Below are 13,819 nucleotides of genomic sequence, written 5' to 3' on the forward strand. Positions count from 1 at the left end.
AAGGTTAAATACTCAATGTGGTTGTTCAAGGTGATGCAAGAGACCGAGTGCTTGGGGCACTTAGCCATCCTGCCAATCCAGGACAGAACGGTGCAAGATGAAGTTAGGTGGTGTGGTGCAAATCTGTGATCATTTAAAAATGAGCAGCACACATTCACAAGCCAGTAGGTCTTGCACACTTGAGACCAGGACCGGCTCCAGCTTTTTTGCCGCCCAAAGCGGCGAAGAGAGAAAAAAAAAAAAAGCTCTACCATTCTTCAGCGGCAATTCGGCGGCCGGTCCTTCCCTCTGAGAGGGACTGACAGACCCGCTGCCGAAGACCCAGACATGCCACCCCTTTCCATGGGCCACCCCAAGCACCAGCTTGCTGCGCTGGTGCCTGGAGCCGGCCCTGCTTGAAACCATGGATCACCTGCTAAGGCAGAAGCTGGGTCCTCCAATTATTTATGTCTTGAGCACTAGGTTACAGTCCTACCCTACAGCAACATGAGTGTGTATGGAAGAGAAGGGAACTTCTCTCTTCTCCCACTAGCACACCAGTTTGACACAAGACAGGATGCTCTAGATGGGTATATGTACTTTGGCCAATTCCCTGCAGAATCATTGGTAACCCATGTTAGGTTGAGTAAAGTTCAACTGACATAGCTAAGCCAATTACTCCATAAAACCTTTTAATAGGAATTTTATGTTCTGCTACAATTAAAATATCTATCACTCAGACAGCGCTTTTCACTAAATCTCAAGGCACTTTACTGAAGCGGGTAAGCATAATTGGCCCCCATTTTACAATGGGGAAACAAGAACAAAGGTCACAGAGTAAGTTAGTGGTAGGGAATGGAACAGAACCCATTGTCTCCCGACTCCCACTCTTCTCCCTTATTAATAAGGTTGGAGAGAGTTAATTGCAATCAGCAAAATAATATGGTGTGTGGTTTTATTTATTGCTGATGCTGGGTGTCATTGTTTGTAAGGGTGACAAATATTTATGATTAAGGGGGGCTTTCATACCAGAGAAAACCATAAGGTATCTCATCCTAGAGATATAACTGCATTTAACCTTTCAACTCGTATGTTAGTTAATTCCACTTACAAACCAGGGCTCACTCCCTTACACACCACCTTCTGTTTAGTATCAGAGGGGTAGCCGTGTTAGTCTGAATCTGTAAAAAGCAACAGAGGGTCCTGTGGCACCTTTGAGACTAACAGAAGTATTGGGAGCATAAGCTTTCGTGGGTAAGAACCTCACTTCTTCAGATGCAAGTAATGGAAATCTCCAGAGGCAGGTATAAATCAGTGTGGAGATAACGAGGTTAGTTCAATCAGGGAGGGTGAGGTGCTCTGCTAGCAGTTGAGGTGTGAACACCAAGGGAGGAGAAACTGCTTCTGTAGTTGGATAGCCATTCACAGTCTTTGTTTAATCCTGATCTGATGGTGTCAAATTTGCAAATGAACTGGAGCTCAGCAGTTTCTCTTTGGAATCTGGTCCTGAAGTTTTTTTGCTGTAAGATGGCTACCTTTACATCTGCTATTGTGTGGCCAGGGAGGTTGAAGTGTTCTCCTACAGGTTTTTGTATATTGCCGTTCCTGATATCTGACTTGTGTCCATTTATCCTCTTGCGTAGTGACTGTTCAGTTTGGCCAATGTACATAGCAGAGGGGCATTGCTGGCATATGATGGCATATATAACATTGGTGGACGTGCAGGTGAATGAGCCGGTGATGTTGTAGCTGATCTGGTTAGGTCCTGTGATGGTGTTGCTGGTGTAGATATGTGGGCAGAGTTGGCATCGAGGTTTGTTGCATGGGTTGATTCCTGAGTTAGAGTTGTTATGGTGCGGTGCGTGATTGCTGGTGAGAATATGCTTAAGGTTGGCAGGTTGTCTGTGGGCGAGGACTGGCCTGCCTCCCAAGGTCTGTGAAAGTGAGGGATCATTGTCCAGGATGGGTTGTAGATCACTGATGATGCATTGGAGAGGTTTAAGCTGAGGACTGTAGGTGATGGCTGGTGGAGTTCTGTTGGTTTCTCTTCTGGGCCTGTCTTGTAGCAGGAGGCTTCTGGGTACACGTCTGGCTCTGTTGATTTGTTTCTTTATTTCCTTGTGTGGATATCCTAGTTTTGAGAATGCTTGGTGATGATCTTGTAGGTGTTGGTCTCTGTCTGAGGGGTTGGAGCAGATGCGATTGTACCTCAGTACTTGGCTGTAGACGATGGATCGTGTGGTGTGACTGGGGTGGAAGCTGGAGGCATGAAGGTAGGCGTAGCGGTCGGTGGGTTTTCGGTATAGGGTGGTGTTAATGTGGCCATCGCTTATTTGTATGGTGGTGTCTAGGAAGTGGACCTCCCGTGTAGATTAGTCCAGGCTGAGGTTGATGGTGGGGTGGAAGCTGTTGAAATCATGGTGGAATTCTTCCAGGGTCTCCTTCCCATGGGTCCAGATGATGAAGAGGTCATCAATATAGCGTAGGTAGAGAAGGGGCATGAGTGGACGAGAGCTGAGGAAACGTTGTTCCAGGTCAGCCATAAAAATGTTGGCATATTGTGGGGCCATGCGGGTGCCCATAGCGGTGCCACTGGTCTGGAGGTATATATTGTCACCAAATTTGAAATAATTGTGCGTGAGGATAAAGTCAGAGAGCTCAGCAATAAGTTGTGCTGTGTCATCATCAGGGTATGAAAAAACACCACCCCGAATGACAAAAGTTTTGCCGACAAAAAGCGCCAGTGTGAACAGTGCTTTGTCAGCACGAGAGCTTTCCTGCTGTAACGACACGGCTGTGTCTCTAAAAGGTGCATAGTGTAGACATAGCCTTAGAAACTGTTGCTAAAAGAACAGGGGAAAGTGATGTGTACTGCTCGACTCCTCCCTGTTGTACCGGCAGAGAGAGCCCCTAATAAAACACTCAGTATCTTCCTTATGCACAAAAGGAACACTAAGATGGAGGAGCTAGCATATCTGTGTCCTGTATAACTTCTCTTGCAAACTGGCCTCAGTTTTGTGGTGCAAACTTGTCTTCTCATTAGTGGATGAGAACCATAAAGCCACACAGTTCTGGCACATTGTGAGTCTAATACTGTTAGTACCACTTCTGTTGCCATCTATTCATGTCCTGCAAATCATAATTCTTACACACACACACACACACACAGCAACCTCCTCCTATTTTAAAAACATTTAAAATGGTTTACAAATGAATGTAGTATTCAATAAACATGCTAAATTCACTGCACTGGAAACAGAAGTGTATCTACAGAGGAGACAGCAAAGATGAAAGCTTCCCCCCGCCCCCCCACTGCCCCGCCCCGAGTTTCAGTGATAATCCTCAAACCAGACTCCGCTCATTGTCTATGTTTAATGTCTTTGCTGAAACTGCTAACAAGACTGCCAGTTACTGGAGGGGGGGCAGGGTAGAGGGAAGGTTTCAGACCCCTGTCCAACAGGACCTGTACAGAATCCATTAGCTAGTTGCACATGAGCCACCAAGGAGCTATCAGTCAGCAAAGTCCTTCAATCACAACCAGCCAGAATGTATGTTAGCTAGTCACTTAGAGGTGAAAGGATTCCCATCCCATTACCAATACCTCGCCAAGCCATCCTGTCCCTAACAGATTTCATGCTGGAGTCTTTTTGTTTTTGAAGAGTCCTTAGGTTCCATCTTGGGCATGATCTTACAGTCCTTAGTCAAACAAAGCTGAATTCACTAGGATATTTGTCAACAGGACTGTGCTCTTGTATAAACAGAAAATCCATACAGAAAATCACCCAATGGACATGAACCAACAGCAGTGTGCCAGGAAAGGTTATAATTGCATGGAATTAAATGTATAGAAACAGAATAGGAACAAGAAGAAATGCCTTTATGTACACTTAAAGTGAATGAAAGAGAACATTTACAGCTATGGCAAGCACATCAGTATCATGGTAGCATGTATTTGTTAACAGAAATACTGTAAACATACATTAAATAATACACGGAGTGTCCGTGCATTCTAAAAGGAAATAACTATTTCAAATAGCACAGGGCAGAATGCTTATGTCATTTTTAAAAATAATTTAAAAGATGCTTAAAAGTGATCCTACTGTTTCCTCTGTTCTGAAGTTGGAGTTAAGTTACATGCAGAGTTTATATAGATCTGGTTCCAGACCTTCTGTGGCTAGCTCACTAGGAATTACGGAGAAGAGAAGTGGGCAGCCATTCAAAGGGGCTCTCTCCCTAAAAGAGCAGATTTCTTATTTCCTCCAAGTCACCCAAATCATCAACATTTTTAAAAGAATTTATTTGTTTGCAAGCTGCATAAAAACCCCTTGGAACAATGTTCTAACTTAAAAGTAAAGTTTATACAGGTAAAACACATGTATCTGAGGTTTGTTTCATGTCATAAAATAAAGTGAAACAAGTGTTGTAAAAACCTATTGAAATTTTAACTGTACCCGAGAATCCCAAGCAGCCTCCTTTATACTTTGCTCTTTCTAGGAACTTTTCATTTTAAGTTAATTTTTCATAACCACAAAGCTCTAATGAATAAAAAATATTTTTTTTGCATTGACACACGTTGTATTGACCAAATAAGTCTTTCAAATAGTAGGGTAACAATGGCAGATACCACTGCAAAATAACCCATTCGGAGGAGGGCACAAGGAGAGGGAGACTGAATGTTCAGAAATATATCAATGCTGTTTTCCTTTTGTTCTCGTTCCTGGCCAATTGTCAAAACTGGTCACTGCAAGCACATTTATTTTTGAGATAGAAGAAGTCTAACGTATGTCAGCAATAAACTTTTTTTTTCATAAAAGTTATAAGATCCTGAAACTGCATTTGTATGCTGCAAAAAAGGAACAATAAAAGGTTCTGTAGTTTCTATTCTACTACTTTATGCCAAAGCACATTTATTGTTCCAATCAGTGAAAGCCTTACCATTCCTTCCATTCCATGTGGCAAAAGCAGCACAATCCCATTGTGTCGAACCCACTTAGCCTGTCCTGAGCTGATAAACTGGTCTATTATGCACTGTGCAGTGTTGTGGAAGTCGCCAAACTGCGCTTCCCAGCACACCAAAGCATTGGGACTTGCCATGGCAAAGCCAAGTTCAAAACCTAAAAACAAACAGGTAGAAAGAAAAAGGAAAAGATCCTTATTAGAATTATATTCTATTTTCCATAATCTAAGACACCACCTACCTTTCTATTGCAACTAATTAAATAAAAGAGAGCAGAATATGTATCAAGAATATTTACTCATGAAGTGGAACAGTGTTTTCAATAGGACCACTTCTGCTAGAAGGATTAGCAGACAGTTGTTTATACATATAGGATCCAATCCCTGCAAACTCTTCCTTACGCTAGTAGTCCCAGTCAACGACATCATGTGGAAACTTCAGTTTCATGAAAAAGTTAAGGTATTAACACTATTTTTTTCTCCTGGTAGTAAACATTTTTATACACAAATCTAGATAGAAGCCACCCTTTTAATAAAAGTAACTATAAATATATTTATAGTTAATATTTAGGATTCAGTTCAACAAACTATTTGTCCACCTTCTGCATTACGCAAGTCTGCACAATGCTATGAATGTTCCTGTACATTTATACAGGTGCTGGTTGGAATCATTTGCTGTGGCTGGTCTTTTACATCTGTAAACTGGATCTTTCTAGGATCTTTTAATATACGTTTTATTTACCAAATGGTGACTGGATAATGTGGTGAATGGCACTTTGGAAATGCTTATTTATTGAATAAGCATTTGGCTGTTAACAGTCATTCCCCGTTTCCTTTCCTTGGTTACAGAATCCTACATGTTCTTGTCCTGTGTAACTTTAAGCCAATGCCTAAATTTTCAGAACATTTCAAGAGATTCTAAAGATGTGATTATTACTACAAAGTCAACAGGATCTGCAAATCCGTGGATAATTCCTTAGGTGTGCAAAACTGAGCAAAGAAAATAAAAAGTTTTAGACAAGTTATTGGAGGCAATGCAGCAAAAGTGCTCCCTCCTCAGAGATAAGAGGCTAAAACCTTCCTCAAGAGTCATGCCCCTCTGCGTTCTTCACTGACATCTGTCCCAATACTGTGGCGAGGGGAGCAGGCATGGGGAGCACTTCTACTGCAGAGAGGGTATCTCTGCTTAAGCTAATGCAAACAGGAGAATCGCTGCAGGTTTCCAGGAGGATAAGCAGGAGAGAACGGTTCTCTCCCTAGCTCCTCCCAACCAGAAGAGCCAGAACTCCACAGGGTCCATGGGACTGGGATAAGAAAGGGAGGGAGAATGCTGCAAAGTCTCTGCTTTCCTTCTTTTTGGACATCTCAGCTCAGATGCACCTAATCTGGGGCACTTCCAAACACTGTTCCCTCCGCTGTACTGAAGTCCAAGGTAGGCAGGGAACACTGAGTTGCACAAAGGCCACATGACTTTGCCATCAGGTCAGTAACAGGGCTGGGACTAGAGCCAAGGTTTCCCTAGTTTCATGCTATACCCACTAGACAACACTACCTCTCTATACTCAAACAAATGTAAACATGGATTCTGAATACAGACTCAAGTTTTACCCAGGTATTCAGAAAGATCATGGTTAAACGCAGTGGGAAGCACACAAACTGACAGCTGTCTGATTTTCAGTATAAATTACATTTTGCACACTTTGGAATGTAACAGGCCAGAATGCTTGTTGCCTGTTCCTAAAATCTGTCATGTTCCAAACCTAACAGTATCCTCACAACAGGCAATGTGGGCATCACTTAGTAGATGCAGAACAAATGCCTGCTCTTGTTGGAAGAGATCTGTGGCAGTGCTGTAAAGCCCCAATTCTACTGCAGGGACTGGGGTGATAATGACTGCAAAAGACAAAAAACAAACAAAAAGTTATTAGAATACAAACCAGCTACTGTAATTCACGCTCAGCAGCTGTGCTAAGACACATTAATTGCAAACTGCTAGAGTATTTACATCTGCTACAGGGCTTTGTTGTGCAGCTTTAAAATGCAAGATTCAAGCAGTCAGAGTTCATGAAAATGCAGTTAAATACAAGGCATGTAATAATCATCTCCTTTTAATGACCTATCTTAACTTCAAGATATTTCCCCCTACTTATGTCCCACAGTTAATGGCTTATTTGTGAAAATCCAACCCTCCCCCCGCCATCCCAGTGCTCCCACTTACATGGGTCATAAGACTAGTGAGAGCACAAATATTCCTACAGCAATGGAGAATGACACCACATGGGCCTAAATTGCAATACAAGGTGAAGACAGTGGTTATGAGAGACAGACCACTCTGCTAAGTCAAAGGGTAAAATTGAACATTTAAAGCACAGTTCCACAGTATGGAGGGTGTGAAGCTGTAGTGCCTCAGAGGGAGCTACTGGAGGCACTGTACCACAGCTTCTTCAGAGGCCCCAGAAAGTGTGGGCCTGAGACTCTTTTGCTGCATCCTTTGATGGGGGCAGTATGTGTTCTAGCCTGGGTAGATCCAACTCTACTCCATGTGTAAAGGGGTAGGAAGCCAATGGGAACTCTGTATCCGTTATCTTTAGGCAGACTAATATCACAGGCAGTGGTAGCCTCAGGAGTGCAAGCACTAGATTAATGTCTGGGTCCCATGCAGGGGTTGAAGGCTCTGTGCGCCCTCTGCTCCCATTCACACCTGCAGACAGGCCAGGTACAACTTGACTCCAAGTTATTTTCAACAATTTCACATTTAAGTGTACTTGTGTAGCACTTGCCCACTGGCAGCCAACCATAAAAACCAATTGCATCTTAAAATACTGAACACCTACAGCAATTAAAAACCAAGAAGTTAAATTCTACCCTCTGTTTCACCATGGCAAAGCTGGGCCACTCCAGTGGAGCTACTATGGATTTACAGGGCTATGACTGACAAAGAATATGGTTCACTATCTTTAGAGAGGACATCTGTAAGAGTTGTTTGCTTATGCTGAAGTCATGCATTTAAATTTTAAACAGAGCCTAAGCATTTATCTTCAGATAATGGTAGTGTAATATGAAAGCCATCCCATCCAACACATACCAAATAGAGCAGCAGATTGGTATAGTCAGTCTCTGCTGTCCAAAGGTTTTATTAGAAAATTCTTTGGACATGGACACTTACCATTGCTCAGAAACAAAGACCTGAGAAGAAACCAACTGAAAACATGACAGTTTGGTGTGAATTCTGTTCCTTGTACAGATACACTCTCTCTGCAACCTAATTACCCTCAGAGACATGGTGGGTGAGGTAATATCTTTTATTGGACCAACTTCTGTTGGAGAGAGAGAAGCTTTCGAGCCACTCAGAGTTCAGGTCACTGACCTAAGGAAAAATTCTGTGTAGCTCATAAACTTGTTTCTTTCACCAACAGAAGTTAGTCCAATAAAAGATATGACCTCACCCACCTTGTCTCTCTAATAGCCTGGGACCAACACGGCTACACAATTCCACTGCATACCTAATTACATAGTAAGATTTGAAAAGTGAGAGTGCGTCTTTTTCCTGTGAGATCTGTCTATATTGATCCCTGCTTTCTTGTTAGTTTATCAATAAAAAATCCCGACCCCACCCCTTTTTGCCTCATTTTGTCCCCTTTTGTTTTTTTCCTAAGTTTGCTGCATGTTACACAGAGATCAACAAAGGTCATTCTACAATGTAGCCTGCACGCGCCCAGCAGAAAGCAAGCACACCCACTCAAGTTACAGAAAACCTAAATTCATTCCCAAATCTGGATCTTCCCCACTACCACCAGCTTCTGCCACGTTACTAGTACACAATCCCATTTAAAAAAAACAAAGATGCAGAGCCAAACCAACTCACATTTGGAGGCGGTGTGTGTGTGTGTGTCTAAATCTGGTGTGTTAGTTTGACTCCTCTACACTTACAGTTGATCTAAAATACTGGACAAGAGTAAGTGATTGAACTGGTATAACATAAAATTTGTGGGTTAGATTTTCAAAGACACAAAAAGCAGATAGATGCCTAACTCCTGTTGAAAGTCAATGGGCGCCTAACTACCCTTTGACCTCTGAAAAATCTTCCCCTAAAAACACTGCACATGGGTAAAATCCAGGAGCAATTTTTCTTTAACAAGCAATATTAGCTAAGCAAGTGAGAGACCTATAGGGAAGACGTGAAATAAACATACAAAGAAACCTTTGCAATCACGATTTCTGGCTATGATCAAACTTCTTATATCTTTAATTAGAAAAGTTTTAGGAACTCTGCAACTCATGTTGACTGATGGAGACCAACTTGGCATCTTGATATTCTCTGCACACAGTAGGCTACTGCTTCAAACCCATCAGCAAGTGCTCAGTGACAGGCTTCATGTACTTGTCATTTGTGATTTACACCATGGTGACTGGAGGCCCTCCAGGAGCATCTCTCCTATGGGAATTTATTGGATATGCGGATTGCTTCACAGAGTGCTGTGATATAGAAATCAGGCAAAGCATACCTACACCATTGGGGGAGGAAAAAGGGTTTTAGTCGCACTAAAACATTGAGTCTCTGATACTCTTCTGTGTCAAGAACTAGATTAGGATTTAAAATAAAAGGAAACCAAAAACACTACAATTAAGAGCCAGATGAGAGCAGCATGTTGCACTTACAGTATAGGACTATTTAATTTTTAAAGTCATCAGCACATGGCTATAAACTTGGCCCTGTAGGACCAATATAGGATTAACCTCCACTGAAACAAAACCTTTCCCTTTTGTTTAGCTTTTATTCTGTTTTTTTATCTTCCCATTTACATTGCTCTGCGACAATTTCCTACTTATCTCTTTTTAGACCATAAAGTCCTAGAGAAATCAAGGGACTGCAAGAATGCATTAATGATATTACAGAAGCACCTAGAGGCCCAAACCAAATTTGAAGTCCCATCATGCTAGGCGCTATACATACACATACTAAGAGAATTCCTTCGTGAAAGAGTTTAAAATCTAAATTGACAAAACAGGCAAAGGATGGGAGTGGGGGAATCTCCACTTTACAGATTGAGAACTGAGATTACACAGGTAAAAGAGGATGAGACTTGCCCAAGGTCAAACAGGTCATTTATGCTGAGTTGGGTTTTGAACCTAGATTGCCCGAGTCCCAGCGCAGTGCTTTAACCACAAGAACATCCTCTTGCCATATTTCACCTGATTTTTTGAAAGTTACAGTTAGAAATACATAAACCAAAGATATTTATGTCTAAACCTTTAATGGCCACTGCTGCAATCTGAAAGTCTGTCCTTCCACCTGGGAGGACCAGTATATACTCCTCTGGAATGATGATGAATGTGCAGAACAACTGGAATATGTCAATTACGGGGAAAATGAATCCTTTTATACATGAATATATATTGTTTGTATCCACTCTGGAAAGTGACTTTTTATGCACAGTTCCTATTGAAATTCTATTCCAGATGTTTGGAATGGATCTTGATGAAAGAAAGTTGATGAACCACTATGTCCCTGTGGTGCTGAACTCTGTGAACGGCCCATCCATGACTCCAACAGATGCTCCTTGTTCTCTTCTTGCCAAAAGAAGGCTAAAGCCTCAGAAGGACTGGCCTTTTCCCTTCAACTCAATGTCCTTGGATGGTCCTAGCTGCCCATCCTCACCCCCAACAATGCTATCTTCCAAAAGATATTTTAAACCTCAGCCCTCCTTTTCTGTGTGGTCTTGCTGTCTCTAAGAACATTCAAAGAGCATAAAGCCTGTATAACTTCTTCACTGAAGTTCCCAAAGGTATTTACAAAATAGATTTCCCCAGATAGGTTTGAATCCCATTCTAATTTTAAACAAACATTAAGAGACTATTTCTGCTGATTGGGTGACATGGTTGAGAACATATGCAATATGGCTAATTTGTTCAAGGCTTATTTGCACATATGCTGTGCTCTACTAGGACAGGGGTAGTCTAACTTTCAGATGAGACATAAAACTAAAGTCCTGACCACTTGTGGTCATCAACTTTTAATAAGTACCAGGGAGCTTAACCCTGTCTCCTGACCAAAATTTTGATCCAGGTAATTAAGTTCTGTATACCAATATTATCTTGAAATTTCAAATGAATATGGTACCTTTCCTTACTTCCTGTCCTAAACTGTTATTTAATGTAGCTGTTGTGACAAATAAGGGGGGGTAGCTGTAAAATCCCTCTTGGTAGCTGTTCTTTACTTGCTTTACCTGTAAAGGGTAAAAAGTCCCCCAGGTAAAGAAAAATAAAGTGGGCACCTGACCAAAAGAGCCAATGGCTAGAACTGTTTAAAATGAGAAAAGAAACTCTTCCTTGGTCTGTTCTTTGGGCTGCAGGGACACGAGCAGCAATGTGATAGCAGGAATGCTGTGTAAGGTTTGAACCAGATATGAAAAGGTATCTTCTATATCTAGAAGAAATTATTTGGATGGCGGAATGTTTAGTTAGACACAATCAGGTTTATTTCTTATTTTGGCTTGTGGATCTCCTCTGTGCTAACCCCTGATGCTTTTGTTTGCATGTAACCTTTAAGCTGAACCCCCAAGAAAGCTAGTTTGGGTGCTTAATTTTTGGAATTGCTCTTTTAAAATCTAGCAAAAGCCTACGTTCCAGATGTATTTTTTTCCTTTTTGTTTTTTTGTTTATAAAATTTACCTTTTTTTTTAAGAACAGGATTAGATTTTTGGTGCCCTAAGAGGTTTGTGCATGTTGTTTGATTAGCTGGTAGCACAGCTAATTTCCTTTGTTTTCTTTCTCAGCTCTTCCCTGGGAGGAGGGGAGGAGGAGAATGAAAGAGCTTGAGGGTACCCCACAGGGAGGAATTCCCAAGTGTTCCTTCCTGGGTTCAAAGGGTTTTTTTTTGCAGTTGGGTGGTGACAGCGTTTACCAAGCCAACATCAGAGAAAAGCTGTAACCTTGGGAGTGTAATACAACCCTAGAGTGGCAAGTATTAATTTTTCGAATCTTTCCGGGCCCCCACTTCCTAGACTCGGGGTGACAGAGTGGGGATTCAGCCTTGACAGCTGTGCACCACTAAACACTGTTATACCGTACCCTGAAGTGGCTGTGTTAAAGGGGAGGATCAAGTGATCCCAACACATATGTATCCTATACCAGGTTCAAAAGGGGATTGGGTGAGGCTTATTCATTTCAGTGTTTGCAAAGTGCTTTGAGATCCTTAGATGAAAGGCAAAGTAGAAGTGCAAGTTATTAGTTCTGTTCCTGTTGCCTGTGCTCTCTCAGTCATTCTTTTGTCGGTATAGCAGAGACAGAGGTGATGTTAAGCAAAGTGTCAACTTGCACAACCCGTTCTGTGTTTTCCCCCACAGCAGAATGCATGACTGTCACAAGAATTTGCATCTTTCAAGTAACAAAAGTAAGGCTGCAGCTTAATTCATATGATTTTCAAGTTTCCTAAGGCATGAAAATTAAAATAATCTAGCAAGTGTTTTTGAGATAGCCACGCATGACTTTAGTCTGATGTCAGTAAAAGGAAAACCATAAGGAAAGACTTGCTACTATATTTAAAGAAATGAAATACTGGGGACTGGTATTGCGATACACAAGCTCTCTTTTAAATCACTAACTTGAATACAGCCCAGGAGAGCCGTGAAATCATTAACATCTATTTGGTTTCTGAGCCATGGAAATGCTGATGCTCAAGAGGAAGGGGAAGCCCCTTTATGCCCTCCAATAGTCCCACTATATGACCCTGTAAGAACCTGGCCCTCAGTTTTTGCACTGTCTACCTAATTTCCTGCTGCAGTTTTAGTTGGATAATGATATTGGCTCTCTCTTCATCTATAAAAAATGGGGTAGTGCTGCCCTAGTAACAACATTCCAACACAGAGATACAGGTCTGTCGCATCTTAGGCGCATTTAACATGTGCGATTTCAGTTTTACGCGGTCGGCAAAAACAAAACAAAAAACAAACAAAAAAAAAGAGAAAAATAACAATTTAAATACTGTTTCTGTAGTGTGGGCAATTCCGCCCACCATTACACTTAATGTAATTTTGACTATACGCGATTTTCACTTTAGGCGCTGACTGCGGAACGTAACCCCAGCGTAAGATGAGACAGACCTGTAGCTGCATATCAGTGGTGAGATCATTATCTCTACATATACATAGGGATCATTCACGATGAAAGGTACTGTGGACTTTTAGAATATTATTGCTGTAAAGGATTTTTTAATTGGTCACTAGGAAGAAAATGGTTCAGAAAGCCTAAGCACCAGCCTTATTCCAAATGAGAAGATGAATTCAAACCTTTAAGACTTCCAAAAAAGTTTAAATCAATAGATTAATATTCTTCCTTTCTTCCTCACCTTTCCCGGTCAACCATAAAATCATACTGAATTCCATCTCCAGCCCTAAGAAGGTCCAGGAGTCTCTACTGATCCATCTGTTTTCTTCAAATATCATGTGTCTGGGAATTTCCTCTTTTCCCAGCATGAGGAAATACAATCTACTCAGCACTGATGAAGCCTCAACAGGAGTAGTGTGTCCAATTCTGGTCACCACACTTTAGGAAAGATGTGGACAAATCAGAAAGAGTCCAGAGGAGAGCAACAAAAAGGTTTAGAAAACCGGATCTATGAGGAAAGGTTAAAAAAACACTGGGCATGTTTAGTCTTCAGAAAAGAAGAATGAGGAGGAATATGATAAGTCTTCAAATATGTTAAGGGCTGTTATAAAAAGAAGACAGTGAGTGATTGCTCTCCATGTCCACTGAAGGTAGGACAAGAAGTAATTGGCTTAATCTGAAGCAAGGGAGATTTAGGTTAGATATTAGGAAAAAAACTTTCAAACTATAAGGATAGCTAAGCAATGAAATAGGCTTCGAAGGGAGGTTGTGGAATCCT

General features: G+C 41.5%; 1 protein-coding gene across 3 annotated transcripts in view; it reads right to left on the minus strand.

Moving 5' to 3' along the window:
- The window catches only part of OGDHL (oxoglutarate dehydrogenase L), a 110,359-nt gene that overhangs the window by 12,847 nt on the left and 83,693 nt on the right, over nucleotides 1-13,819 (minus strand). For all 3 annotated transcript variants that reach the window (XM_005294012.3, XM_005294013.5, XM_024106956.3), the window contains exon 17: nucleotides 4,915-5,093. In XM_005294012.3, coding sequence (XP_005294069.1) covers nucleotides 4,915-5,093 — 179 coding nt within the window. The remainder of the gene's footprint in view (nucleotides 1-4,914; nucleotides 5,094-13,819) is intronic.

This window comes from Chrysemys picta, chromosome 7 (genome assembly GCF_011386835.1).
Source record: "Chrysemys picta bellii isolate R12L10 chromosome 7, ASM1138683v2, whole genome shotgun sequence".
In the NCBI taxonomy this organism is placed as follows: domain Eukaryota; kingdom Metazoa; phylum Chordata; order Testudines; family Emydidae; genus Chrysemys; species Chrysemys picta.